The sequence below is a fragment of the Podarcis erhardii genome (genome assembly GCF_964252035.2).
Source record: "Podarcis erhardii genome assembly, chromosome: 14".
In the NCBI taxonomy this organism is placed as follows: domain Eukaryota; kingdom Metazoa; phylum Chordata; class Lepidosauria; order Squamata; family Lacertidae; genus Podarcis; species Podarcis erhardii.
This window is the reverse complement of record NC_138503.1, coordinates 18150367-18177243: the sequence shown is the minus strand read 5'-3', so window position 1 is coordinate 18177243 and position 26877 is coordinate 18150367. Positions and strand designations below refer to the sequence as shown.

Sequence of the window (26877 nt, the reverse complement as noted above, 5' to 3'; positions counted from 1 at the left end):
TCCAGGCTGTTGGGGAGCGGCACACCCACAGACCCAGGAGGCGGGGGGTGCAGAGAAAGAAACATCCAGGAGGGAGCGACCCCCAGCAGCAGCAGCAGCAGAAACGTCCCGAGCCGCCCGCAGTGTGCGTTTTGCGTCGCTAGTTTGCAACGACGGGGGTTGACCATTGCAGTTGTGCCCCCTCTCCAATGCCGGAGGAGCGCTGGCCTTTTCTTGCTTTGCCTTTTTTTATTGGATTGCAAACCGACGCTTGGGGGGGGGCTCTGCTGGGGGGGTGTTGCTTCCCGTTCGCTCCGCTTTCCCTCCTCTCTTCCTTCTTCCTCCTCCTCCTCCTTCCTTGCAAGGTCCCGGCTGCAAGAACCGCGGCAGAAGAAGACCCTGACATTGAGGGGAGGGGAGGGGGGAGAAGCAGGCGCCGATCATCCCTCCCCAACTCCGCCACAAGACAACTTTGAGGTAAGAAAGAGAGAATCCGGGATCCTGCAAATCCAAATGCGTAAATAGCCCAAACCGCCACAGTTGGCTTGGACAAGGCTTGGTTTGCTTTCCTGAGGAGTGCTCCCTCCCTCCCTCCTTCCACCCCACCCCACCCCACCCCAGACCGCATTTATAAAGTAGGGGAGAGAAATTTGGGAGAGGTTGGAAAAGGACAGTGTCAAGGAAAAGCCGTGTGGGAAGGCCAGGGCCCCCAGTTGGCGAGGAGAGGGGGACAGAGGTATTCATGAAGGGATCCTTTGCCTATTATAGATGTTTATTTTGGAAAGAGGATTTTGGCAGGTATGGGGCTGGGAGAAAAGCTATACCTGCTGAAATTCCCCACTCTTAAAGGTACAGGAGTCCATTTCCTCCCTCCTGATCGAGCCACCCAAGCCTGAGTCTGGCTAGATCAAGTAGGGAGACTTTTCAACTGACACGGAATAGATTTGGAGTAGGAACACCGGGCTGGCTCTGCCGGCTCCTGCCAACCTCTTTCTCTTTTTATCCTGGCTTCCCCATGGAGCTGTGAAGTGGGGTCCTGCTGTTTCTTGGTGCTTCAGACTCCCAGGGAGGCAAAGAGAGGGAGGGGGATACAAAATTGTTGCAACAACTTCAGCTTTTGTTGGTGATACTTCTCTGACTGCCTGAGTTCCGTAGGATCCCAGCAGAGGCTGGTGATAAGTTGATGGCAAGAGAAAAACAACAACCCAAACCCTGCCGCCACCGCCTTTCCGGATGGGCAATGGCAGTACCAGAAATCAAGGCAAAAATTTGGGGGCTGTAGAGGTCTGGGATGAGTGGGTAAACATTGCAAAAGAACCTGGCTGCAGGAATGAAAAGACTGTTGTGGATGGGATAGTCAATTCTGGCAAAGTCATCTTTGTTTTGCTTTGTGAAATGGAAACACGGGGAAATGGGCTTCAGGGAGGAGGGGGTGCAATGTTTTGGAATCTATGGTGGGACTGTATGCTTTTCCACTTGTTCCATGCTGCAGATCCTCAATATTAAAAACAACAACAACAACACAGAATTAAGGTGACCATGTTTTAATATCTGTGTGGGCAGGAGAGTCATTCTTGTGCTGAAACTGTGTATATCTGTGACAGCGATTGTGGAAGGATTGTTCTCAGGGTGTGAGGGAGTCAGGAACCAAATCATAACATTCTGTGAGGTTTTATTATGGTGTTTTTTTACTATCATAATTTGCCCTGCTTCCCCCACCCTCCCCACACATGTAGATCACTTACCTAATACAGGGGGTTAGTTGCATAACACAATAACAACAGGTATTAATTTAAAGTGTTCTGTAAGGCATTAAGCATTCTTTGAACTTGTGCAGAGAGAAAGCACTAGAGAGGACGGAATGCTGTGTGGATATACAATGCATCCTTCTTGGAATGTGTGTGTTCAGTCGTGTAAGAGGCGGTGTGTTTGACAACATGGCAATCAAGCCAGCACAACCTTTTTTTTCCTGTGTAGGAAGCCAGGTTTATATAGAGGTTTTTTTATCACCGTTCCTATATCAGAGGAGAGACATAAACCTCACAACTTCCTTGGCTTCCACCTATGTTTTTTTGTGATGGATGTTTGATGGGAGAGATGAGGAAGCAGATCCACCGAGTGTTGTTCTGTGCAAAGCTTGCTTTTCTTCCCCTTTTCTCCTGCTGCGGAGAATGCAGACTTGCAGTAAATTGTTTGCTGATGAATAAGCCTCTAGCAAATTGCATTGCTTTTTGCTTCCAGGCTGCAGGGCATTGTCCTCACCTCACCACCACCCCGAGCTCCCCATTGGCTTGAGGAGAGTGAATAAAAATCACATTAAGGAGGCGCCTTGCCAGCAAAGTATCTCATACCTGCCCCATGGGGTGGGGATTTGGAGAGAAGCTGAAAGCACAAGCTGGTGGCCCTGGCATTGTGTTCCATTGTGTGTCACACAAGGCTGGCTGGAAGCAAAACTCAACCCCCTGCCCTCCACCTCCTCGCTTTGTAAGAGAATGGGACAGGTTGGATTGGAGTGAGCCTGCATGGGGCTCTCTGCCTCCTAACTGCTTTCCTCTCTTTTTCTCTCCCGATTCAGAAAGCAAATGGGCAGGGGCATTGTTTGGCAACATGTGAAGCCACGGAGTGGTCAGGTCTAAGAACTGGCTTGCAGCCTGGTCTTTTGTATGTTTACTCTAAGTATTAATGCTTATTTTAATGGGGCTTCTTCCTAAGCAAATATACCCAGGCTGTTTCGATCACGTTTGGGAGAACAGCCAAGAGTCTTGTGGGATCTTAAAGGCAGTGTTAGAAACTCAGATATATAAGCTAATCACCAAATGGTACCTCAAACCTAGGTTACACTTGCCACAACAGAATGTCTAAGCACCATTTTTCCTCAATGAATTTTATTATTATTATTATCTTTCATTCCTGTACTGCTTTATATTTTAAAGGGGGGATCTCAAAACATTTTACAACACATTAAAGCATCAAATAAAACAATCCAGGGTAAAATTCAGCCTCCGAGAGAAATATTTCAAAGTAACATTTTGCTTTCCCCATATTTATTTACCTGCTTAATTTATATAGCTTCCCCCTAGCAAAACTTGAGGTTTATTGCGGCATACGTTTTCTGTGTAGGGCTTGTTTTGTGAAATGCTTTGGCTGTTGTATCCTTATTCATGGATACAGTATATGTGTGTGTGTTTGTAAATAGTATGACCAAGAGGCTATGGCATAAAAGGGACTCTCTAGGAACAGGAGCAACCCCACCCAACGCAACTAAGCTGCACTCAGAGTAGACCAGTTGGAGTTAATGGACCTAACGGAGTCATGTTGATTAATGCCACTGGGTGAAACATGGTTGAATGCCACCCACTCACTGTTTAAACGCATGTTGTTTTGGCTATTTAATTTATTTATTCTTCCATTTATATCCTATCTCTCCTCCCAGGTAGCTCAAGTTGGCTTACATGGTTCTTTCCCCCCCCCCTTCATATTATCCTTGCAACAACCTTGTGAGGTAGGTTAGGCTGAGAGTGGGTGGTGATTGGCTCAAGGTCGTCCAATCAGCTTCATGGCTCGAGTGTGGGATTTGAACTCATCTCGTCTGACACTCTAACTGGTTCTGTGCTGTGTGTATTCCTAACTGAGGAGAACGCTCCGTGTATCTGGCAGAGTGGACTGTCATCAACAAAGGCTTATGTTGCAGTAACATCTTTTGGCTGCAATCCTAAACACAGTGACTGGGCAGGAGGCCCCATTGAGCACAATGGGAGTTACTTCTGCTCAGACATGCTTGAGATCGCACTGTCCATCTCTAGGGTGCTACAATACCAATTTTATTTTGGTTCCACAGACTAACATAATCTGAATTTTGGAGATAAGGACTGATGGCAAATAAGGACGGCCCTACTATTGGTCGGAGTGGGGCAGCCACCTCAGGCAGCAGATGCTGGGAAGCAAGGAGAAGCAGTGAAATGTTGGAGATATTGCCGTTGTGGTTGGTCCTCTGCCCCTTAAAGCTAACCTGCTGCCTTCACTTGTCATGCAGTATGCTATCCCATCACTTGCACCGAAGTAAGATTCTGTTGCCAGGCCCCATCTCTGCTGTGAACTTAAAGCATTACAGTGGTACCTCAGGTTACATATGCTTCAGGTTACAGACGCTTCAGGTTACAGACTCCACTAACCCAGAAATAGTACCTCAGGTTAAGAACTTTGCTTCAGGATGAGAACAGAAATCGTGCAGCGACGGCGCGGCTGCAGCAGGAGGCCCCATTAGCTAAAGTGGTGCTTCAAGTTAAGAACAGTTTCAGGTTAAGAACGGACCTCCGGAATGAATTAAGTTCTTAACCCGAGGTACCACTGTATTATAAAACTTTAAACAGTTATGGCTTCCCCCAAAGAATCCTGGGAACTATAGAGTGTTAAGCGAGCTGCAGGGAGCCCCCTATTCTTCTCACAACTCCTAAAGTTCCCTGGAAAGAAAGGTTGACCGTCCAACACTATTCAACCAGCATGGTGTAGTGGTTAATGCATCAGACTGGGACCTGGGAGACCAGGGTTCGAATCCCCGCTCAACCATGAAACTTACTGGGCGACCTTGAGCCAGTCACTCACTGCCTCTGAGCCTTGTTGTTGTTGTTGTGTTGTTTAGTCATGCCCAACTCTTCGTGACCCCATGGACCAGAGCATGCCAGGCCCTCCTGTCCTGCAGTTTGGTCAAACTCATGTTGGTATCTTCGAGAACACTGTCCAACCATCTCGTCCTCTGTCGTCCCCTTCTCCTTGTGCCCCCCATCTTTCCCAACATCAGGGTCTTTTCCAGGGAGTCTTCTCTTCTCCTGAGGTGGCCAAAGTATTGGAGCCTCAGCTTCAGGATCTGTCCTTCCAGTGATTTCTACAATTTGATTCCGTATTGCTGTGTTGTGAACTGCTTTGGGCGTCCTTCTGTGGCAAAAGTTCCCCTACAAGGTGCGATATTGATAATAGTGTTAGTAACAGTATGGCAAAAATGGGGCTAAATGATCTGAAACCCAAGTATGCTTTTCTTGGTTTTAAGACCACCTGTCTCAAATGCCAGATTCTGAAGAGTTGCAGCAATTCTCAAACAATGATGGGTGAATATTATGCAATAGCAAAAAAAAACCCCTGAAGATCAAAGTAAGAGTGAAATTTTTAATCAGAGATGCTTCTCTAGTATCACAGTATTAGCTCTGCTTGTTTGAAGGTGATTGCATTATTTCTGTCCACACAGTGAAATGCTGGAATTTTGCATCGAAAAAGTAATGTATGTCATGCATATTGGCTAAGGTTTCCTTAATATTGCCTAGTCCTGCAGGGTGTTTTTGGTTTTTTAAAGATAATTTTGTGTTGCTTTTCTTTTTTGAAGACAAAATAATCTCATTGCCTCAGAAAAGGTGGTCTTGGGAAGGTAAAATGGAATGATTAATGCCACGGTCTGATCTCCCAACAGCTGAAATGCTGGGCTAAGGCTTTTTCCACCTTCACACAAGGAGTATGAAGTGTAGTCAACCTGCTTTCGTAGAGGTCATGAAAGGATTGATCGGTAGTGAGCCCGTAGCTCGTCCTAAAGACCAACCCCGGTAGACTCTGGCAAGTTGTCAGGTGGTGGTCTTGTGTGTGCGTTTTCACGGCAGTGCGATTGCTTTGTTCCAGTTGGGAAAATTGAATCTGAGGAAGACTGATCTCTCTTCAGAGACAAAGCATTTCCTTTATTGTTAATTGAACAGTCACAAGGCATTTCGTCTTGAACGTGGCATGGAGCAGATAAGAGAATTTCCTTTGCTAAGTCAACCTCTTTTGATGTGTAATTCTGCAAGCTTTTGAGCTAACACAGGAGTCTTCGGCAGGAAGACTAGGAAGGCATTTAAATGCCCAGCTGTTCAAAACCGCCCAAGTTAATTGCAATGCGAGAAATGCAAAGGTAACATACATATTATCTTTGGAGGTCAGAGCAGCACTTGAGCTTTTTTTTGCTTTTTTCTATAGTCTATTGCTTGACTCACTTGCTTGAGATTTGGGAAAGGGCCGTTGCTGAAGTGGTAGAACATCGGCTTTGGATGCAGACAGTTCCAGGTTCAATCCCCAGCAGGCCCATGTAAGACAGAGGACAGAGAAGCCCCAGAAGCCGGTAAATTTATTTGGCAGGGGAGGTGGGCAGCATTCATGCCTTGGCAGTAGCAGGGGCAGAGCTGGGTGCTCTGGCACCGGGAGTGGCACACATGCCGTGCGCCCGGAGGCGGAGCGATCCACCCACAGGCCGATTGACGGGGCTGCGCGATCCTCCCGTACAGAGAGCCAGGGGAAGGTGGAGAGTCGTAGCTTTGCCGCTCGCCGGGCTTGGAGGAGTCGCAGGCGGGGGGGGGGGCACACCGAATGTCACCCCCCTCTTCAGGATGACACCCAGGGCGCACATACTTCTCAAGGTCAGGCCCCAGTCAAAGGATTCATACTACGGTGGTACCTTGGGTTACAAACACTTCAGGTTACAGACACTTCGGGTTACAGACTCTGCTAACCCAGAAATAGTACCTCGGGTTAAGAACTTTGCTTCAGGATGAGAACAGAAATCGTGCTCCGGCGGTGCGGCAGCAGTGGGAGGCCCCATTAGCTAAAGTGGTACCTCAGGTTAAGAACAGTTTCAGGTTAAGAACGGACCTCCAGAATGAATTAAGTTATTAATCCGAGGTACCACTGTATAGAGCAGGGGTAGGCAACCTAAGGCCTGTGGGCCGGATGCGGCCCAATTGCCTTCTAAATCTGGCCTGTGGATGGTCTGGGGATAAGTGTGTTTTTACATGAGTAGAATGTGTCCTTTAAAAAATAAATAAATAAATTTTATTAGTATTTTCCACACAACAAGAACAACACGAAAAATATCAAAAAATAACAATACACAACACACAAAAACCAATATTTGAAAAACTAAAAAAGCAACAACTAAAAAAACCAAACAAATCCATATCTTACAAGTTAATAATATAAACACTATAACAACAACAACAAAAGTTTGACTTCCACCAATCCCACAGCACCTCCTTTATCTCTCATTGTGTCTTCCTGTTTTCCTTATCATCTCTATCCTAACATCTAGATATAAATCCCTCCTTCTTATCCTTTCACTTCACAAGGTTATTCCAGACTCAGCCAGATTTCTGTCCTCGAACCTTGACTTTTGAGGTATTCATTTAGGCACTCCCATTCTTTTTTTTACTTCACTTTTTTGATCTTATTATGTCTGTCAATTTGGCTAATTCTAAGTATTCTGAAAGCTTACATAACCACTTAGAATGTGTCCTTTTATTTAAAATGCATCTCTGGGTTATTTGTGGGGCATAGGAATTCGTTCATTTTTCCCCTTCAAAATATAGTCCGGCCCACCACATGGTCTGAGGGACGGTGGACTGGCCCACGGCTGAAAAAGGTTGCTGACCCCTGCTATAGAGTATCCTGTAAGAATGACACGCCGTTCCTTTCCTTGGTGTGTTTGTTTTCCGGCTTACCTGCTTTGCTCTGAGATCCACCTTCCCTGAATTCTGCTTTCAGCTAGAATCCCCACAATTAATTTTGGAATTGGGCCATTTAGAGATCGACAAAGCAGAGGGGACGAATCGCTGAAAGAAATGGACGAAGGCGGGACACAGGCTGCATAAAAATGTGCATGCGCTAATTTATACGGATAGATGCAAATATGAAAAATAATCACTACAGTTTGAATAGAAATGCAAGAGACATGCCTGCTCAGTTTGCTGTTCAGGTATTAGCTGTTGATGGGCAACTTCAAGGCCCTTCCTCTCCACTCTTATGGTCCTTTAATCTGTCAACTAGACAGGACTTCAGATAGAAGACTCCTTCAAATACAGGACTGCCCTCTGTAGAGTAGGATGCATGGCCCTTCCTGAAAAAAGGCTGTAGGTATTGATGCCTTTCTTCTGCTCGTGTCATTTCCCCCTCGCTCCCCATGGGCATTGATAAAACGCTGGGGAAAGTCATCCTAAGGTGATGTATGGTCAAGATTCCTTTGATGCAGTTTTACTGAGACGTACGTACACTGCAAGCATGTTAGTAAAGCATATCTTGAAAAACATCCTGATGCAATCAATTTTTTTTAAAAAAGTTTTTATTTATACTTTCCAAGTTTGTGCATTTCATTAGTATTACAATCAAATTAACATTTCAAAGTATGACTTCCTTCCCCCTCTTTCTGCAGTTCCTTAAATTTATTTTTTAACATCTTCTGCAGATCCATATTCAGTGCTTTTTTTTCTGGGGGAATGCAGGGGTACGCATACCCTTAAACATTTTGTGAATCTAAGTTTGGCCTCATTGAGGGGCAGTATTTCAATCTGAGTAGGAAAATGAGAGTACACCTAAACTTTTTGTTTTTAATAGAAAAAAGCACTGTCCAACTTCATTTAATTTGCTCATTTAATTATCTACTTTAAAATATATATTCTTATGAAACTGCAGGCTATTACAATAATCCTGCTAATGTTGTTTATCTGTTTGCAATTTATCTGTAAATATTCAGTGAACCATTTCCATTCTTTTATAAAAAGTTTGTTATCTTGACTTCTTATTCTTTCAGTAAATTTCGCCATTTCTGCATATTCCATAAGTTTTTGTATCCATTCTTCCTTTGCTGGGACTACTCCTTTCCACTTTTGGGCAAGTAGCATTCTTGCTGCTATAGTAGCATACGTAAATAAATTTCTATACAATTTAGATAGTTCTGTCCCTATAATTCTCAGAATTTTGGGAATTGATGCAGTCATATTGCCAGATTGCTGACTGGGGTAAGGTATTCTGAGGACATAACACCAATCCTGGCATGGCTGTAATCGCTACCAATTATATTTTGGACTAATTCAAAGTGCTGGTTTTGACCTATAAAGCCGTCTGTAGCTCAGGGCCTCTGTGTTTCCTCACACATGAACCAATTTGGACTCGGTATTTAGGATTGGGTGATACAATATACCTGTGTATCATGATGTCTGAAATAAGGATGGAGCTATGTAGAGGCATTGGCTGGCTTCGCGGTGTCCCCCTCATCACGATTATTGCCTGGTCTTGTGATTCCCTGCACCCAGCATGAGGTCAGCTGGAGCTGCAGGGAATGAGACACACATTGACTGGCTTCAATGTTCTCCCCACAGCCTGTTAACTAGTTATGGCTTCCCCCAAGGAATTATGGGAACTTCGTTAAGGGTGCTGAGATGTATTAGAGGGGCATCCTCTTTTATTCTTCCAGAGATGAGGGATTGAATGTTATTCCTCTCTGGGAATTGTAGCTCTGTGAGGGGAGCAGAGGTCTCTGTATTGTGAACACTGACTGTCAACAATTCTCCAGGGTCCTCTCCCAGACCCAACTGGAAACGTTGGGGATTGAACCTGCACCAAAGCAGGTTCTCTTCCACTGAGCTATATCCCTTCCCTACTACTAATCAGAGGCATTAACTCTATGATTGTATGTAATTGTGGCTATTTATTCTTTTAAATTTGCTATATCGTTGTTTATTGGATGGTGTGAGTCACTCAGGGCACAAACAAACACAAATAGGAATTAACAAAAGAATTCCCAGTGTTTGCTACAGTGTGACTGAGAAATACAATGGTACCTTGGTTCTCAAACTTAATCCGTTCTGGAAGTCCATTCCAAAAGCAAAGCATTCCAAAACTAAGGCGCGCTTTCCCGTAGAAAGTAATGCAGAATGGATTCATCCATTGCAGACTTTTGAAAACAACCCCTAAAAGAGCAATTTAACATGAATTTTATTATCTAATGAGACCATTGATCCATAAAAGGAAAGCAATAAACAGTGTACTGCAGTCACACAATCACTCAATCAATCAGTAGCTGAACTGGGTTCCACACAGTCACAAAAACAAAAAAGAGCCACAAAAACTCAAAACAAATAGCAAAAACAGCTTAATACTCAAAACGGAAACGTGGCACTCAAATTGGAAGTGTAACACTCAAAACAGAGCATGTTCAGCTTCCGGGAAAAAGTTTGCAAACCGGAACACACACTTCCAGGTTTGCAGTGTTTGGGTTCCAAGTTGTTTGTGAACCAAAGTGTTTGAGAGCCAAGGTACCACTGTACTGAGATAGATGACATGGTATAGCTTCTCGTGTTCTTAGTGTACATCATTTTAAAAGAAAAAATCAACCCATAGAACACTTAATGACATGAATAAAAGAAAGTGTGATCATTATTCTTATTACCGTATTTAAAAAGTTGCTGTTTTGTTTTAGAGATTTTAGGTGGCTTACGAAACACAGCTTACTTTATTTCTCTTTCCTGTTGTGTGTTCTTTTAGAACTGGAATAACGCGACTGGGATAAGCAGCAAAGCTTGATCTCCACCAGCCATGGAAACCAGTCAGGACTCTTCTCTGTTCCTTGTGAACATTTTGGAGGAGCTGGATACCAAACAAAACTCTGTCTCCTATCAGGATCTCTGCAAATCGCTATGTGCTAGGTTTGATCTGTCCCAGTTGGCCAAGCTGCGGAGTGTGCTTTTCTACACTGCCTGCCTGGACCCTAATTTCCCCGCCACCTTGTTCAAGGACAAAATGAGGTGCAGCGTGAACAACCAGCAGTCGAAGAAGATCATGGTTGCGGCAGACATTGTGACGATATTCAACCTCATACAGATGAACGGCGGGGTGGCCAAGGAGAAGCTTCCTGTTTCACGGGGAAAGATGGGGAAGAAAGAGTCTCTGGAGTCCTGCCGATCGGACACAGAAGTGTGCAATATGGTGGACTGCGTGCTCAATTGCGAGCTGAGGGATGGAGAATTTAACAGGGGGTATTCGAACAGGAGGTCGTCCAAATGCAGGAAAGGGGATTGCAAGGACTGCCCGCAGTTCGTACCTGCTTCCGAGCCCAACTTTCTGCTTGGGGTCAATAAGGAGATGAAAGGGCGAGCGGCTTCCCTCGACCGGCTGCAGGCCTTGGCGTCCTACACCATTGCCAGCTCTCCCCCCTGCGAAATGCAGAGCACATATTTCCCCATGAACCTCGAAACCGAGTCTATATCTGACCAGGACTCCTTGCCCATCAGCGGGAGCATCAAGGAGGCGTTCATTTCGAACGACGAGCCCTTTGTGATGCAGTCGTGCGTGCAGAAGCGGAACATCTTCAAGGAGGACTTCCACAACCTCATAACCATTTCGCCCAGCTTAATGTCGCCCACTAGCAAAGCAGAAGACGAGCTCGTCGAACCTCCGGGCAGGAAAGAGACCTCCAAGCAGGCATTTTTCAACCACAGTTTTGAGATGCCCTACAGCAGTCAATACTTGAACCCAATTTATTCGCCTGTGCCTGATAAAAGGAGGGTCAAGCATGAAAGCTTAGACGATCTCCAGGCTTCTACTTACTTTGGCCCGACGACCGTTCTCGGACCGCAAGAAACCAAACGGTGGCTGGGGAAGCCAAGCAAACAAACTCCGTGGCCGGTCAAAAGCTGGAGTTTGAACACCGAAGAAGTACCTGATTTTGAAAGGTCCTTTTTCAACAGGAAACAGTCTGAAGAGAATCCACGGTACCAGGGTTCAAACAGCCAGCCTTCCAATTTCCCAGCCACGGAGAGGCGCCAGCCTTATCTTAACCCCAAGGATCAGCAGTCAATGATGCAGTCTGGCTACGCCATGAAACCGAACGGGCATAAACCCAAAGACATCCCCTCCATCTTGGAGGTGGAGAAGCACGAGCCCATGAAGAAGTTTAAAGACAAGAGTATTAACTGCACCTCCATCCAGCTTCTGAGCATTGACAAAACAAACAGTGTTGGGACACAGACAGACCAAGAGGGGCTGGAACACAAGAAGTGCAAAGAGATGGTCCACCCCAGTCAGAATAAATACGGAGAGAGACATTCTCTTAAGCAGTCCGACGACGACTCTGAAATTGTCAGCGACGACATCAGCGATATCTTCCGGTTTCTGGATGACATGAGCATCTGTGGGTCTACCGGGGTGATGCAGTCATCGTGTTACAACAGCACCGGCTCGCTTTCTCAGATACACAAATCGGACTGCGAAAGCTCCCCTGAACACCACTTAGCTAAAATCTCCAACGGCAATGCCGGCAACAAGCTGGAAAAAGTCTCGCGCCTGGAGATCAGCGGCACAGACGACGAGCTGAAAACCAGCGTCTGCAAACTGGTTCTAAGGATTGGGGAAATCGAAAAGAAACTGGAGTCTCTCTCCAGCGTCAGGGATGAAATTTCCCAAGTCCTGGGGAAGCTGAACAAGTTGGATCAAAAGATTCAGCAGCCAGAGAAAGTGAGCGTCCAACTGGATCTCAATTCCTTGACCAGTGAGGTTCAGTCTGAAGAAAGTACCTCGCCCAGGATCTTTTCGTGCCATAATTCTTCGCATGGAGGCAAACTGGAGAATAATCCGGACTGGTGTTGTTCGGATGCCAGTGGCAGCAATAGCGAAAGCCTCCGGGTCAAAGCCTTAAAAAAAAGCTTGTTCACCAAGAGGTCTTCGAGGTCACTGACAGAGGAAAACAGTGCCACAGAATCCAAGATAGCTAGTATATCTAACTCCCCTAGAGACTGGCGAGCTATCACATATACGAACCAAGCTGGCATTACGGAGGAAGATATGAAAGACAGGGGTGGAGGCGAGAACAAAGACTGGCACAGAAAATCCAAAGAGGTAATTTTTCAATTTCTGCTCAGTGAATTATATTTTTAACTTGACTGCATGAAAAGGATCTGGTGTAATTCGTGAAAGGCTCTGAGGATTACAACATCTGCCTACTACTACACTACTGTTAGAATTGTTTTAATGAATTTCCGTCTGTTTTCTTAACCCACTTGTTTTTTTCTTCCCCACGGCAATATCCAGAATACATAAGGAGCTGCAGTCTAAAAACAACACCGATCGTATCATTTGAGATTGTCCCAAAACAACACCAGCTGCCCCAAAATGTAGATTTTTTAATTTACATGGTATACTTAGAATCATAGAATTGGAAAGGGACCCCATGGATCACCCAGTCCAATATGCATCTGTACGGAATATGCATCTGTACGGGGATCAAAATCGCCACCTTGGCCAACTGAGCTAACCTGAAAGCAAATAGACTTGTATAGTTCATCTGACAGTTCAGTTTGCATGTTAATTCTTTACAGATAGGACTCACCTATTGGTGAGAAATGCCTTTAAGAAGTGTATACTCACATGTGCTCTCCCTCTGTTTAGATATCTCTGTATTCTGACATTATTATTATTATTATTATTATTATTATTATTATTATCTGATGTTAGTCTGTAATTATAGGGTCACACTCATGGCATTATGTTAAGAGTAAACTGGCTGTATTAAATCCCACCATTATAATGAGAAGTCAGATTTCCAGGGGGTAGTTAGAAAATGGTTCATCGGACTGATTTGAAACTGGGCAGTGTAGGAGAAGCATTTTTCAGGATGGTTCAAACCAAATTTGGGGTAGAAGGGGTAAGAAATGGCTTATCCTGAAGAAGTTTTTTAAAAACCTAGACAAAATACCAGCTTCTTGATGGGTACCTTATGTTTTTATTTCTTAGATTTTGCTCAGGTGATTTTTCCAGAAATATTTCTCCATTTGTACTGCATCTTTTCTGTCAGGTCAAAAGGAATGCCTAGAGAGTGTGCTTTTGTCGAATAGTAGTGTAATATGTTTGTAGATTGGGTTAAAAATAAATAAACCATAAAGGCATTATTGTGGCCAGTGTTGGTCAATGGGATTTCATACAGTTGTTCCTTGCACATGCTCAGTACGAACTTGTTGTGAGAGAAGGTTAGGTGGAGGAAAGTTGGGTGGAGTGAGAATGTCTGTCAGACAGGTCAGTTGGAACATGCCAACACGGATATGTGAAGGACAGAAAAGAACTGCGAGAGGGAAATGAATGTTTATTGTTATTTTTAATTATAGAGCCACATCGGTTAGGGGTATGTGTGTTGACTGAATCGTGTTCCTCCATTTATGATGAGAAATTGGAAGGGCGGTAGTAGGTTCTACGACTTACAGTTTGAGCGTGTCTCAGCGGAATGATATGAAACTCAGCAGCATAGGAGAGACAGCTTCGAGGGCAGCCCATGATGAATTTGAGATGGACAGGAGAAGAAATGGCTTTTTTTGGATGAATTCAGCATTTGGTGAGAGACTTCAGCTTGCTGACAGGTTCTGTGCATTGTTCTTTCATAGATTTTGCTGGGGTGGTTTTTCAGGGGAAAAATTTGTTTGTAGTGTGTGATTTGAGGAAACTAGGGATGGTTTAAAGATTAAGAGAGTATGTAACATGTGCTTGTCACATTGTGTAACATGTTTGTAGTTTGTGGGCATTTTAAAGAAGATCCTTCTTCTTGGTTGAGCGGTACAGAACTTTATGAGTATATTAAATAACTTATACAAATAACTTTCTTCTTGTTTTTAAACAGGCTTTAAAGTCTTTCTCGTTCACAAGGCTTTTATGAATGATTAAAGCCTTGCTTGCTCCTGTGTATACTATTATGCTTATGGGTTTTGTTTTAGTTATTTATCCTGTTTTGAACTGTAGAAGTTTTCTTTGTTTGTTTAGTTATGTCAGGTGCCTTGAGAATTTATTTTATTTTATTTCAAGAAATGCAAAGAAGATTGTTTCAATTTGGATATTATTTCAGAAGGTGCAAAATTGGTAAGGTAAAGGTAAAGGGACCCCTGACCATTAGGTCCAGTCTAATGACTAAGCCGCTTCTGGCGAACCAGAGCAGCGCACGGAAACGCCATTTACCTTCCCGCCGGAGCGGTACCTATTTGTCTACTTGCACTTTGACGTGCTTTCGCATTGCTAGGTGGGCAGGAGCTGGGACCGAGCAATGGGAGCTCACCCCATTACGGGGATTCAAACCTCCAACCTTCCGATCGGCAAGCCCTAGGCTCTGTGGTTTAACCCACAGCGCCACCCATGTCCCCGCAAAATTGGTAGATTCATATTAAAATGTGAACGGTATTTCTTACCCTGTTCCTAGTCACTTTCAGAGTCACTTCCCTCCTTCCGCACATAGGAGGCAGAGTTTTAGGGAAGAGATGGAGGGAATCAACCCTCCCTAGCCAGCCAACCGACTCACCTGTATGGAGTTTCATGAGCTCTTCTGCATGAAATTCCTGGTTGACTAGGGGTGCATTCAGAAATGGGGAATAGTGCATGGGACACGGGTGGCGCTGTGGTCTTAACCACTGAGCCTCTTGGGCTTGCCGATCAGAAGGTCGGCGGTTCAAATCCCCGCGACGGAGTGAGCTCCTGTTGCTCCGTCCCAGCTCCTGCCAACCTAGCAGTTCAAAAGCATGCCAGTGCAAGTAGACAAATAGGTACCGCTGTGGCGGGAAGGTAAACGGTGTTTCCATGCACTCTGGCTTCTGTCACGGTGTCCCATTGTGCCAGAAGCGGTATAGTCATGCTGGCCACATGACCCAGAAAGCTGCCTGTGGACAAATGTCGGCTCCCTCAGCCTGAAAAGCGAGATGAGCGCCACAACCCCATAGTCGCCTATGACTGGACTTAACCATCCAGGGGTCCTTTTCCTTTTCACCTTTAGTGCATTAGTTTTCCTGATTATAACAGTAGTGCTACTGCCCCATTCTCTAATGTTCCTTTCACACTGCAGTACCTGTTGTGTTATGGAACTGTAGCTTATTGACCCATAAACCAGCATGTTTGCATTGACTTTCATTCATACCACTAGACATGGTGTGACACAACCAACATCATTGGACAACGTTTCTACAGAAGCTACATGTGTGCTTCTGTTTCTCCATGATAATGGCAGGAAAGAACTATATGCTGGTGTACTGCCCCAAATTTTGCCACTTTACTCCCACAATTTTTCCGGGTTAAGGGCTGCAAATGGTGCCCCCCACCCCGCAATCAAATAACACAGAAATGAGCACTAAACAGGTACTGCATTCCATTAGTTTCCCCATAAGTGGCTTCTGCGTTGTGTATAATGCAGAAATAAACAGCAAGGGAAACATTGGGGAAACGGAATAAACCAATAAGTTAAAGTATAGCTTTGTTGTACTTCTGTTAGATCAAGGTCCTGAATGATGGATGTGTATGTATATTTTGATGAACTGAATTGGCGGGGAAGTGTGTGTGTGTGTATGAAAATAGTAGTATTTAGCTTATTTTTTAGTAGTAGTATTTAGGGCTGAGCGATATCTGGTTTTCAACAGCAGCTAAACATCATGATTTTTATTATTATTATTTATACCCCGCCCTCCCCAGCCAAGGCCTGGCTCAGGGTGGCTAACAAGCAATAATGAAAACAAGTTGAATGAATACAACTTAAAAACAAGATTAAAATACAACATTAAAATAGTGAAACAGTAAAATATAAAAATGTTAAAATGCAGCCTCATCACAGGACGAGAAAGAAAAAAGAAAGTGATATAGATGATATAGTGATATAGCAGAATGTGTGGATGGTTTTTCCTGCATCGTGATTTTTGCGCATCGCAGAACACACACACATCGTGATTCACAATAAAAAATTATGAAACCAATATCACAATATGGACTTCAAACCAGTCTTGAATGATATATTGATATATCACCCAGCTCTAGGTGTAATACATATGGTAACCATTTTATGGATGATATATAATACGACTTGTGCTGTACCTGTGATGTTCTGTTATGTAATTGCCATTTGTGGCAGAATCCGAGACCAAGGTGAAGAGTTGGTGGAAGAAGATTGGAAAAAATTTAAAATTTATTTACAGAAACATTGTAAGATCCAGGAATGTTAGAAGGATGTTGGAATGAAGTAATGTGGTTTTAGCAGAAACGATATAAAAGATTAGGTAAAAATTGATTTTTTAACTGGTGAAATGAGAATGTAAAATTATAGTACACTAAGATAAATTATTAGGATAAAAACCAAGCTGGAAAGGATTTACTGAAATATTTCATTGAACTAGAATACAAAAAAGGGAGGTGTGAGGAGGTCAGGGAAACAAGTAAATGAAAGACAAGACATGGAAAGAAGGAAATGTTTTTAAATTGCTTTTATTTTTCTGTATTTTGTATTTTCTGTTCTCTTTTTTTTCTTTTCTCATTTATGTAACTTTTTTTTTTGAAACTTTAATAAATATTATTCAAAATGTCAGAGTTGCCTCTAGGTCCCAGCTCACAGAGGACCAACGCTAGTCAGTAATAACGTATAAAAGTCTTTATTGAAGATTAGTTTCCATTTCCAAACCGCAGCGTGCAACTGTACGTCTTAGAACCTAGACCGGCGAAGCTCCATCTGAGTCTCCGCCCCCTAGACACCAGTTTAAGACTCTAGCCTTACTCCACCTCTTCCGTTGTTCTTTCCTCCTCTGGGTCCTTCTGCCCCCTGGGGTTTCATCCTTTCTGGACTCTTCTGACGCTGACCCCCCTGAGTCTTGCCCCTCCTTCCGGCGGGCTTTAGGACCTGGTTCCCTATCCGGGCTACCTGCTGTGCCGCTCGCCTGTACATTTGAACTTGGCGCGCGCGCCCAGCCGGTAACTTTCCTCTTGACCGTTTCCCCGCTCTCCGATGGAGGCGTGGTCAATCCTGACTCATCTCCTCTCGCTGGTGCTGAGAACACTGGTCCCGATGCCTGGGACTCCTCCCCCCCCACTGCGTTCTGGTGGGGAAGCTGCTCCTGATTTCCAACTGCTGCTCTGGGAGTCCCCGCTGGCCCCTTCCTTTTGGGGTTTCCCCCTTGGCACCCCCCTTGCCCTGGCCATCGGCGCTCCCTTCTGTGAATCTTCCGATTCGCTGGAGAGGCTCATGGAATCCCTCTGACCACTGTCACCGCCTACACTCCCCTCGGATTCCTCCCCCTCGCTCTCCATTTCCTCCCTCTCCTGTGCCTCTGCTCCTGAGCCCCTGACACAAAAATATTATGTAATTGCCATTTGTTGTTTGCAAGCCGCTTTCGGATTTGTTTGAATGGAAAGCGGCATAGAAACACATTGAATGAAATTAAAAATGAATCGAATAAACAGCCATCTGGATGCAGCCAAGTTGACTGAGTTGTTGAGCACAAAACTCCTTTCTTTCCTTCTCTGAACTCCTTGTATGACTCCCTGCAGGCAGATAGGCAATATGAAACCCCACACGCCCCAAGGCACTCCAAGCAACCCAAAGATGGATTCTTGATTGAGCAAGTCTTCAGCCCCCACCCTTACCCGGCGTCGCTCAAGTCGCACATGAAGACCAACCCCCTCTACACAGACATGCGGCTGATGGAACTGGCAGAAGTGAAGCGGGCTCAGCCGTCGTGGACCATTGAGGAATACACGAGAAACTCGGGCGAGAAAGGAAAATTGGCCGCTCTGGATCTACAAGTGAGTCACGTTGGTTTCCACCGTGGGTGGCCTGTGCCAAAGTGGAACCTACCCAAAAGAAGGGGAAACCTGAATGTTGAAGGGTATAGAGATTCATATTGTCAGTAAGTATGTCAGACCCTCTAAGTGTCCCTGTTTTCCAAGGACAGTCCCGGATTTACAGAAGCCATCCTGGTTTCTGATGTGATCCCGGAATGTCCCGCTTTTTCTTAAGACGTCCCTATTTTCATCGGAGAAATGTTGGAGGGTGTGGAGTTATGTGACCCCCGAACCAAGGAGATAAGTAACTATACAACATTTAGAAAACATCTGAAGGCAGCCCTGTAGAGGGAAGTTTTAAAATGTTTAATGTTTAATTGTGTTTTTTATATACAGTGGTGCCTCAAAAGACGAAAATAATCCATTCCGCGAGTCTCTTCGTCTAGCGGTTTTTTCATCTTGTGAAGCATCCCTATTAGCGGATTAGCGCTATTAGCTGCTTAACGGCTTAGCGGCTATTAGCGGCTATTAGTGGCTTAGCAGCTTAGAAAAAGGGGGGGGGGAGGAAAAAAACTCGCAAGACTCGCAAGAAGTTTTCGTCTTGCGAAGCAAGCCCATAGGGAAATTCATCTTGCGAAGCGCCTCGAAAAACGGAAAACCCTTTCGTCTAGCGGGTTTTTCGTCTTGCGAGGCATTCGTCTTGCGGGGCACCACTGTATATCGGTAGCCGCCCAGTCAGATGGATGGGGTATAAATATTATTATTATTATCATTATTATTATTATTATTATGGAATAGGATGTCCCTATTTTCAACGAAGAAATGTTGGAGGGTGTGGTAGGTTTGGATTGCAAACCTGTATCTGAGAGGTGCGGGAGCTTTTTCTTCCTATGAGCTGCATTTCCTCGGGAGGAAGTGGTCAGGGTCTACATACCAGGAGTGGGCGGGGCCCATTCCCATATTAATTAATTAATTAATCTCTATACCTCCCTATACCTGAAGGTCTCAGGGTGGTTCACATAAAGCAGGCATCCCCAACCTCGGCCCTCCAGATGTTTTGAGACTACAATTCCCAGCATCCCTGACCGCTAGTCCTGCTAGCTAGGGATCATGGGAGTTGTAGGCTAAAAACATCTGGAGGGCCGAGGTTGAGGAAGCCTGACATAAAGGATCACATACATATAATCCAAATACAAACGACAACCCAATGAAACCGCCCCAAAAAGAGCCAGCATTTTAAAAAGTGTGTAGGATGTAAATCAGATCAGTCAAAGGCCAGGTTCAAGAGGAACGTTTTTGCCTGGCGCCTAAAGGTGTATAATTAAAGTGCCAGGCGAACTTCCTTGGAGAGAACATTCCACAGATGGGGAGCCACTGCAGAGAAGGCCCCGTTTTTGTGTTGCCACCCTCCTGACCTCTCGAGGAGGAGGAACATGAAGAAGGGCCTCAGAAGATGATCTCAGGGTCCGAGTAGGTTCATATGGAAAGAGGTGGTCCTTGAGGTATTGCAGTCCTGAGCCGTTTAAATCACATTCCCTGCGTCTAGGGGCGGAGGCAATAATGCAGTGATATCAATTGCAGGAAGCCACTGGAGGGGAGAGCACTGTTGTGCTTGGCTCCTACTTGAGGATTTCCTCCTGCAGGCATCTGGGGGGGGGGCTGTGAGAACAGGATGACTAGATGGGTCATTGGCCTGATCCAGCAGGTTCATCTCATGTTCAGACAAATTCACACACATGTAAGGTGTGTGCAGGTGTTCGCATGAACACCTGAATGATCTCAAGTGTGGATTGGGGCACATCCTGGCTGCATGCCCAATGTCCTTGTGTGCATTGCCTGCCCCCACTCAGTCCACAGTCTTCCGCATGCCCTGGTCCTTGATCATTCAGAGAGTTCTACTAGCATTCAAAGGAACACAAGAAGAAGCCACACAGAGAGGTTCCTTGGACAACACAGGCAAGTTCAGGGGCCAAGCAGAGAGAAGAAATGTACACAAGGACATTGGGGTGGGCCTTGTGTGTGCACCTGAACATGCCTTACATGTGTGCGAATTGGGTGCGTGCAATGATTGGGTCTCCCATCATTTAGCTTGGTCCCTGAGGTTGAACACTGAGGGCCTTCTGATGGTTCCATCACTGCGGGAAGTGAGGTTATAGGGAACCAGGCAGAGGGCCTTCTTGGTAGGGGCAACCTTCCTGTGAGACGCCCTCCCATCAGATGTCAAGGAGATAAAGAACTACACAACTTTCAGAAGACATCTAAAGGCAGCCCTGTATAGGAAAGTTCTTTAATGTTTTATATGTGCTGGAAGCCACTCGGAGCAGCTGGGGAAACACAGCCAGATGGGTGGGGTATAAATAAAATCATGATGATGATGATGATGATGATGATGATGATGATGTTGATCCCTTCTAGTTTTGGTATTACTTTGGACCATTTGCACACTCAGGCGCACAGCTGACTAGATCTCTAAATCCACCCACACTAAGTTCACTCACAACCCATTCTCAACACATTCACACCAACTGCTTGGCTTCTATGCTACAGTGCTTAGAGGGGGTTTCCTTTCTCAGCACGCAGTATGGAAATGTAGCAAGCTTCCCACAGAGATCAGGAGCCGTCTCTTACTCCATGACAGCCTCAGCAGCAGGAGAGCAATGGAACAAGTCCATGCTAGATAGGATTTTGCAGTCTAGCAGCAAATCGCAGTGCAACAAGTTCCCCATCTCTCACTTTGCCTATTCTAAATCCTCAGAGCACGTCATGCATATTATAACTAGGGTTGTAGCGTTCAGTCAGTTATCTGTTTTAGAAACTGACCAACTGGAGAGGTGCAAATCAGGTAGCAGAGTTGCTGCTGCTGCTTAAAAATGTTGATTGTTTTGTTTTTGTTTGTTAAAACTCATTTATTCAAAAGTTACAATGCAGCTTTGTTCCCTGCCGTAATATCACAGAATGATCACTGCATTCCTCAATCCCTCGTCACTGTCATTCTGGCTCGCCGGATGCCCTCAGTAGGAACCCAACTACCAATCTGATTTCAATTAATATATTAATTGTTTTTAATAAGATACTCCCTTCTAGCTTTGAGAAGCACCCAAATGGACTTTGCATATGGCGGTCAGTAGTCACACTCCAAATCAGCACCAGATGCCATTTTAATTTCCCACGATGCCTGGTGTTGAAACAGCTCTTGTCTGAGATGTTGTGTGGGAAGCTAAATTGACTGTTCCACACCACCTGGCCCAGGAGCCTCAGAGCTGGCAAATAATATTATGGTTGGCAACTGACCGAGGATTACAAATGCAGGTGTCAGGTCTGGTCGGCCTACGTGGCTGGTAGGCTCCCTTCGGTTCTGTGGGTCGCTTGTTGTGCAGGCCTGCCCTCCCTCAGAATTTTACACATGAGTTGTATTTTAAATAGTAATTTCCCCACCACCACCAGATGCTTTTCGCAGTTTCTGTCACACACAGGTGGCAAGATTCAGGAATAAATCAGCCGTTCTGAGACCCAAGAGACTGGAGGGGTTAGAAGATTTCAGTCACAAGGTGTTGCTAGGACTTGACTTAAGGACATCTTGCAGTCTGTTTTTAGAGAGGCTACCGAATTAAGAGCAGGAAGCGTTGCAACAGGGGAGCGTGAGGCAGCCACTTTATAATAAGCTTTGTTTCGTTGTTTGTTGCAAATTTGAGAGCGTGGCGACAGAGGAAGCCATCTTTGGGAAGCTGCCTGTCAGCCTGAATTTTTCAGCAGATCCAATACACTCTCTTTTTATATTCAGTGGATTCTCAGGTTGCAAACGTGATCCGTGCAGGAGGCACGTTCGCAACCCGCAGTGTTCGCAACCCACAGTGCCGTGTCTGCGCATGTATGAGTAGCGATTCGGCGCTTCTGCGCATGCAAATAATAATAATAATCAAACCTTTATTGCATTAGCATACAGCCATAGCAGGATAAAAAAATAAAATAAAAATAAAAATGCTAGAGCCAAACAAAATTCAAAGCGATATTACTGCGAATGTATATAAAGCATATAATGGCCCCAAAATAGGCTCGGGACATTAGGTTAAAAAGGTAATAAAAGAATTAAGACAGGTCCAGGTCTAGGACACACTACCCCATCAGAGTAGCCCTGAGTTTCAAGGCCTGCACTATAAAGATTGCCACCCCACGTGTAACTTGGGGATTTGCGTCCACAAGAAGCGATTTCAAACAGTCTTCCTTAGATGTGATGGTGGACGGGATCAAGAGGAGGAGCTTAGTTCTTATTAGCTCATAAATAGGGCAGTAGAAAAAGAAATGTATGAAGTCCTCTACTTCATTCATTGTGCATGGACATAGATGCTGAGTAATAGGGGTCTTAGAGTAAATCCCCTGCAGGAAGGCCGTGGGTATAGAATGGAAACGGGCCATGGTAAACGCTCTTCTCAAATTGGGCTCCGTCAGGTCTATCAAGTAGTTGGCAAGTGATCTTACCACTTTCACTTTAGGGAGCCACATGGAGAGGCGAGCTGTGGTGGACTGTGCCCGGTCCATGGCCTTGTCTCTAGTAAGAATCCAGGCCCGGATTCTGCGCATGCAAAAAGCACGATTTAGTGCTTCTGTGCATGTGCAATTTCCGAAACCTGGAAGTAACCTGTTCCAGTACTTCCGGGTTCGGCGCGGTGTGCAACCTGAAAACATGCAACCTGAAGCGTTTGTAATCCAAGGTATGACTGTACAGTCATACTTCAGCTCCTGAATGCCTCCCTTTATGTACTTTTTGGCTCCCGAATGCCGAAAACTCAGAAGTAAGTGTTCCGGTTGTCGAACATTTTGGAAGCCGAATGGGCTTCCAGAACTGATTAAGTTTGGCAACCGAGATTTGTCTGTAGATGGCTTCAAAGAAGAATCACTTCTTGCCTGTGTCCGCTTCGCTATCACTAGCCACGATGTCTATGTTTTGCCTCCACTGTCAGAATACTGCTTACTGGGAATCAAGCAGGAAGAGTCTCCTCACAGAACTACAATTCCCAGAGTGGTTTAGCAATCAAGCCTTCTTCCAGGGAACTCTGGGAATTGTGGTTCTGTGAGCAGAATGGCAGTTTCCTAGCAAACTCTCAGGACCCTTAACAAACTACGCTTTCCCAGAATTCTTTGGGGGAAGTCGTGACTGTTCAAGTGGTACAGCAGTGCTTTAAATGTATCGTGCGGATGTGGCCTAAGTTGTGCGTATCCTTATTTAGAGCTGGAATTTAGAGAAAGAGAATCTTAATGGCTTTATTTTTCTTTTTAATTTCCAGACTCAAGAATCTTTAAACCCCAACAATTTAGAGTACTGGATGGAGGACATCTATACCCCAGGCTATGACTCGTTACTAAAGCGCAAAGAAGCTGAATTCAGAAGAGCAAAAGTTTGCAAAATAGCTGCCCTGATTGCAGCCGCAGCCTGTACTGTTATCCTTGTCATTGTCGTTCCCATATGTACTATGAAATCGTGAATTTGACGATGGATGAATAAATCCATCCTGTAACATTTGCTCCAGATATTCCATTCAGTCTTTTAAATAATCACCTTATGGCAAAATTGTAACCGTGAACTGGGAAGGATGCGCTGAGCGATCCCAGCGAGGGAGCATGTAAAGACATTTGGGGTTTGTTTGTTTCTGTTTCTGTTTTGTTTTTTTGTTTTTTAAAAAGAAGAGTCTTTTTAAAATAGCAAAGCACCTGGCAGACTTAACGCTAACTAGGTTAAAATTTTTACACGTTATTACAAGTGGAATTCTTTTCCTCTCTTTTCCCCCCACCCTTTGAAGAGAAGATAAAATATTTTGCAAGACTGGCTGTGGATGAAGAAAGAGGTTCCTCTCCCTCCTCTGTACCGAGAGAGATTTTATACTAAAGTTATCTAGATTGACTGCTAACCATCCTGTACAAATGTGCATCTCGTCAGACAGATAAGAGCAGTGATACTGCACTCCAAAGTATGAACAACCTGAATGTATTTTTGTGCTGGTTCTGTTACGTATTCCTTGTTTGTCCAGTTCTGAAAGCAGATTGGTTGCCATGGGACGGGTGCGTTCCTACATTTGGAATCGATAAGGGCTCTTTGTAACAAGGTCTTCCCCTCAGACCCTCCTTTGTTATCACTGAGTACTTTGGTGAAGCATCATCTGCTGTAGACCAAAAAGATCCAAAACGGTTTTTTATTGCTTGCATTAATAATCACATTTCCAAAAAAAAAAGCCGGCATGTGCTTCCAGCCAAAAAAAGGTTCCATTGTTGTTGTTTTACCTCCACCAATGGTGTACAAATGTTGCTCTTTTGTTCCGTTCCAGTCATGGCGAAATCCAACAAATTCAGGAGGTGTCCATTGTTCTTCTGCGATGGTTGGAATGCTTATAACCAGAATGGTTGTAACTTTAGAGAAGTTTGCACAGTTGCTGTTGGTTTCTTGGTGTGGAGAGGAAAGGATCTATGCACAGGCAACATAATTCCTGGTGACATGCATGTTGTCTGTGCAGTCCTATCACTTGTGCAATCGGTACACATGAGAAAGGCCATGTGCATGTGTCAGATGTTTGCGCATGGAGCTCCGACACATGAGGGCTAGTCTTGGACCCATTAGGATCCTCCATTGTGTGGAAAAGCTCTGTGCATGTGCATTGATGTGGCACATATGCCCAATGTACGTTTGGGTGGCGGGATCTAGCCGGTTCAGTGCATAGGCAGTGGGAGGCTGGCTATTGGTTGGATCCCCTGTCACTCTTCTCTGTTGAACTTGTGAGGAGGTTTGTCAGAATGTTACTTTCGCAACAAACATTTTGTGCCTTTTTAGAATGTAAACGAACAGGATGGGTCATTTGTGTTTTGTGGTGATTGGGTTGTCGTTGTCGTTTTAATACATTTCATTTCATAACAAAGCACTGCATCGGGTGGGCAGTGCAAATCCTGCATTATGTTTTTCAGATCTAGAACTAATACAGTATTTTCAGTGCATGCTTAAACGTGCAAACCAAGAGTTGTCTCCAACTAGGTCCTGCTCAGTAGACCCACTGAAATTAATAGTCCTGCATTAGTCATGTTCATTAACTTCGGTGAATATACTCTTGAGTAGAAATAGCACTGGCTACAACTCCCAAGTGTTTTGGGAGAAGTATTGTAGAAAGATGCTGAGAGGTCTTATGGGATCCCCATTCGCCTCTACAATTCTCTGTGGAAAGGAATTGGTTGTTAAACCACCCTGTGGAGAACAGGGTTCTACTAACAACTCTCAGCATCCTTAATGAACTACAGCTCCCAGAATTCTTTGGGAGAAACCATGACAGTTTTAAAGTGGTATCACAGTACAGTGGTGCCTCGCAAGATGAAAAGAATCCGTTCCGCAAGTCTCTTCGTCTAGCAGTTTTTTCGTCTTGCGAAGCAAGCCCATTGACGGCTTAGCGGATTAGCGCTATTAGCGGTTTAGCGGCTTTTAGCGGCTTAGCAGATAAGCAGATAAGCGGCTTAGCGGCTTAGAAAAAGGGGGGGAGGGGAAAAAACCGCAGGAACTCACAAGACATTTTCGTCTTGCGAAGCAAGCCCATAGGAAATTCATTTTGCGAAGCACCTCCAAAATGGAAAACTCTTTCGTCTAGCGGGTTTTCCGTCTTGCGAGGCATTCGTCTTGCGAGGCACCACTGTACTTCAAATGTATGGTGTGAATGTGGCCTAACTTAGGTTCATTGTTTTTTTGTGGTTCTACTGTGGATTCCTATTCCTCTCAGAAAGCTACGTTTCCCAGAGTTCCCTGGGAAAGAGCATGAGCTGTTAAACCATTCTGGGAATTGTAGATCTGGGAGAAGAACAGTGGTCTCCTAACTACTCTCAACAGTTCCCAGGATTCTTTGGGGTTGGGAAGCCATGATTGAAGTGCAGTGCATTGAACAGTGCAGATGGGACCATTCTTTTTAGGGTTGGATATTGCTTTCAGCTGTCTGTGGTAAGTGTTCCTCATATTTTGAAATAGTGGGTGCTGTTTAGCCCCAACTACAGCTGCATATCATGCACCCATGCGCTGTAATGTTTTGACAGTGCTCAGATCAGCCCGGAAACAAAATGTCTCCTTTTGAAGCAATGACTCCTCTATGACGACTGTGAACCAACCAGTGTCTGGATCCGAGTGTGCAAATTTCAGCGTATGACGTTTGCTCTGCTTGTTTCTTTTAGTGCTGGCCAGTGTCTTTTCATGCACTTCTTCAGGTGGTCTCCCTTTCCAGGATATGGAATGAGTAAAACCTAAAGGTTGCTTCAGACATTGTGACAAGAGGCTGTGCATTGGGGGAAACCACAGAATCAGTCTATGGTGTTTGTAGGGATGGGCAAATCCTGTCAATTTCAATTTCTCTCGCTTTCTCATTTTTCCCATCCTAAATTCACTTCAGGGACGTGGGTGGCGCTGTGGGTTAAACCGATCAGAAGGTCGGCGGTTCAAATCCCTGCGACGGGGTGAGCTCCCGTTGCTCGGTCCCTGCTCCTGCCAACCTAGCAGTTTGAAAGCACATCAAAGTGCAAGTAGATAAATAGGTACCGCTCCGG

The 26877-nt window shown here is 44.8% G+C and overlaps 1 protein-coding gene across 2 annotated transcripts in view; it reads left to right on the top strand.

The window, feature by feature from the left end:
* Positions 1-380: 380 nt before the first annotated feature.
* The window catches only part of MINAR1 (membrane integral NOTCH2 associated receptor 1), a 211501-nt gene continuing 185004 nt past the window's right edge, over positions 381-26877 (top strand). Inside the window, exons 1-5 of one of the 2 annotated variants that reach the window (XM_081838836.1) lie at positions 381-456; positions 10306-12654; positions 18088-18342; positions 23604-25638; positions 25974-26731. In XM_081838836.1, coding sequence (XP_081694962.1) covers positions 10357-12654; positions 18088-18342; positions 23604-23801 — 2751 coding nt within the window. In that variant the 5' untranslated portion in view covers positions 381-456; positions 10306-10356 and the 3' untranslated portion in view covers positions 23802-25638; positions 25974-26731. Of the gene's footprint in view, positions 457-10305; positions 12655-18087; positions 18343-23603; positions 25639-25973; positions 26734-26877 lie in introns of those variants that run through there. The other variant, XM_081838835.1, reaches the window with a different exon arrangement.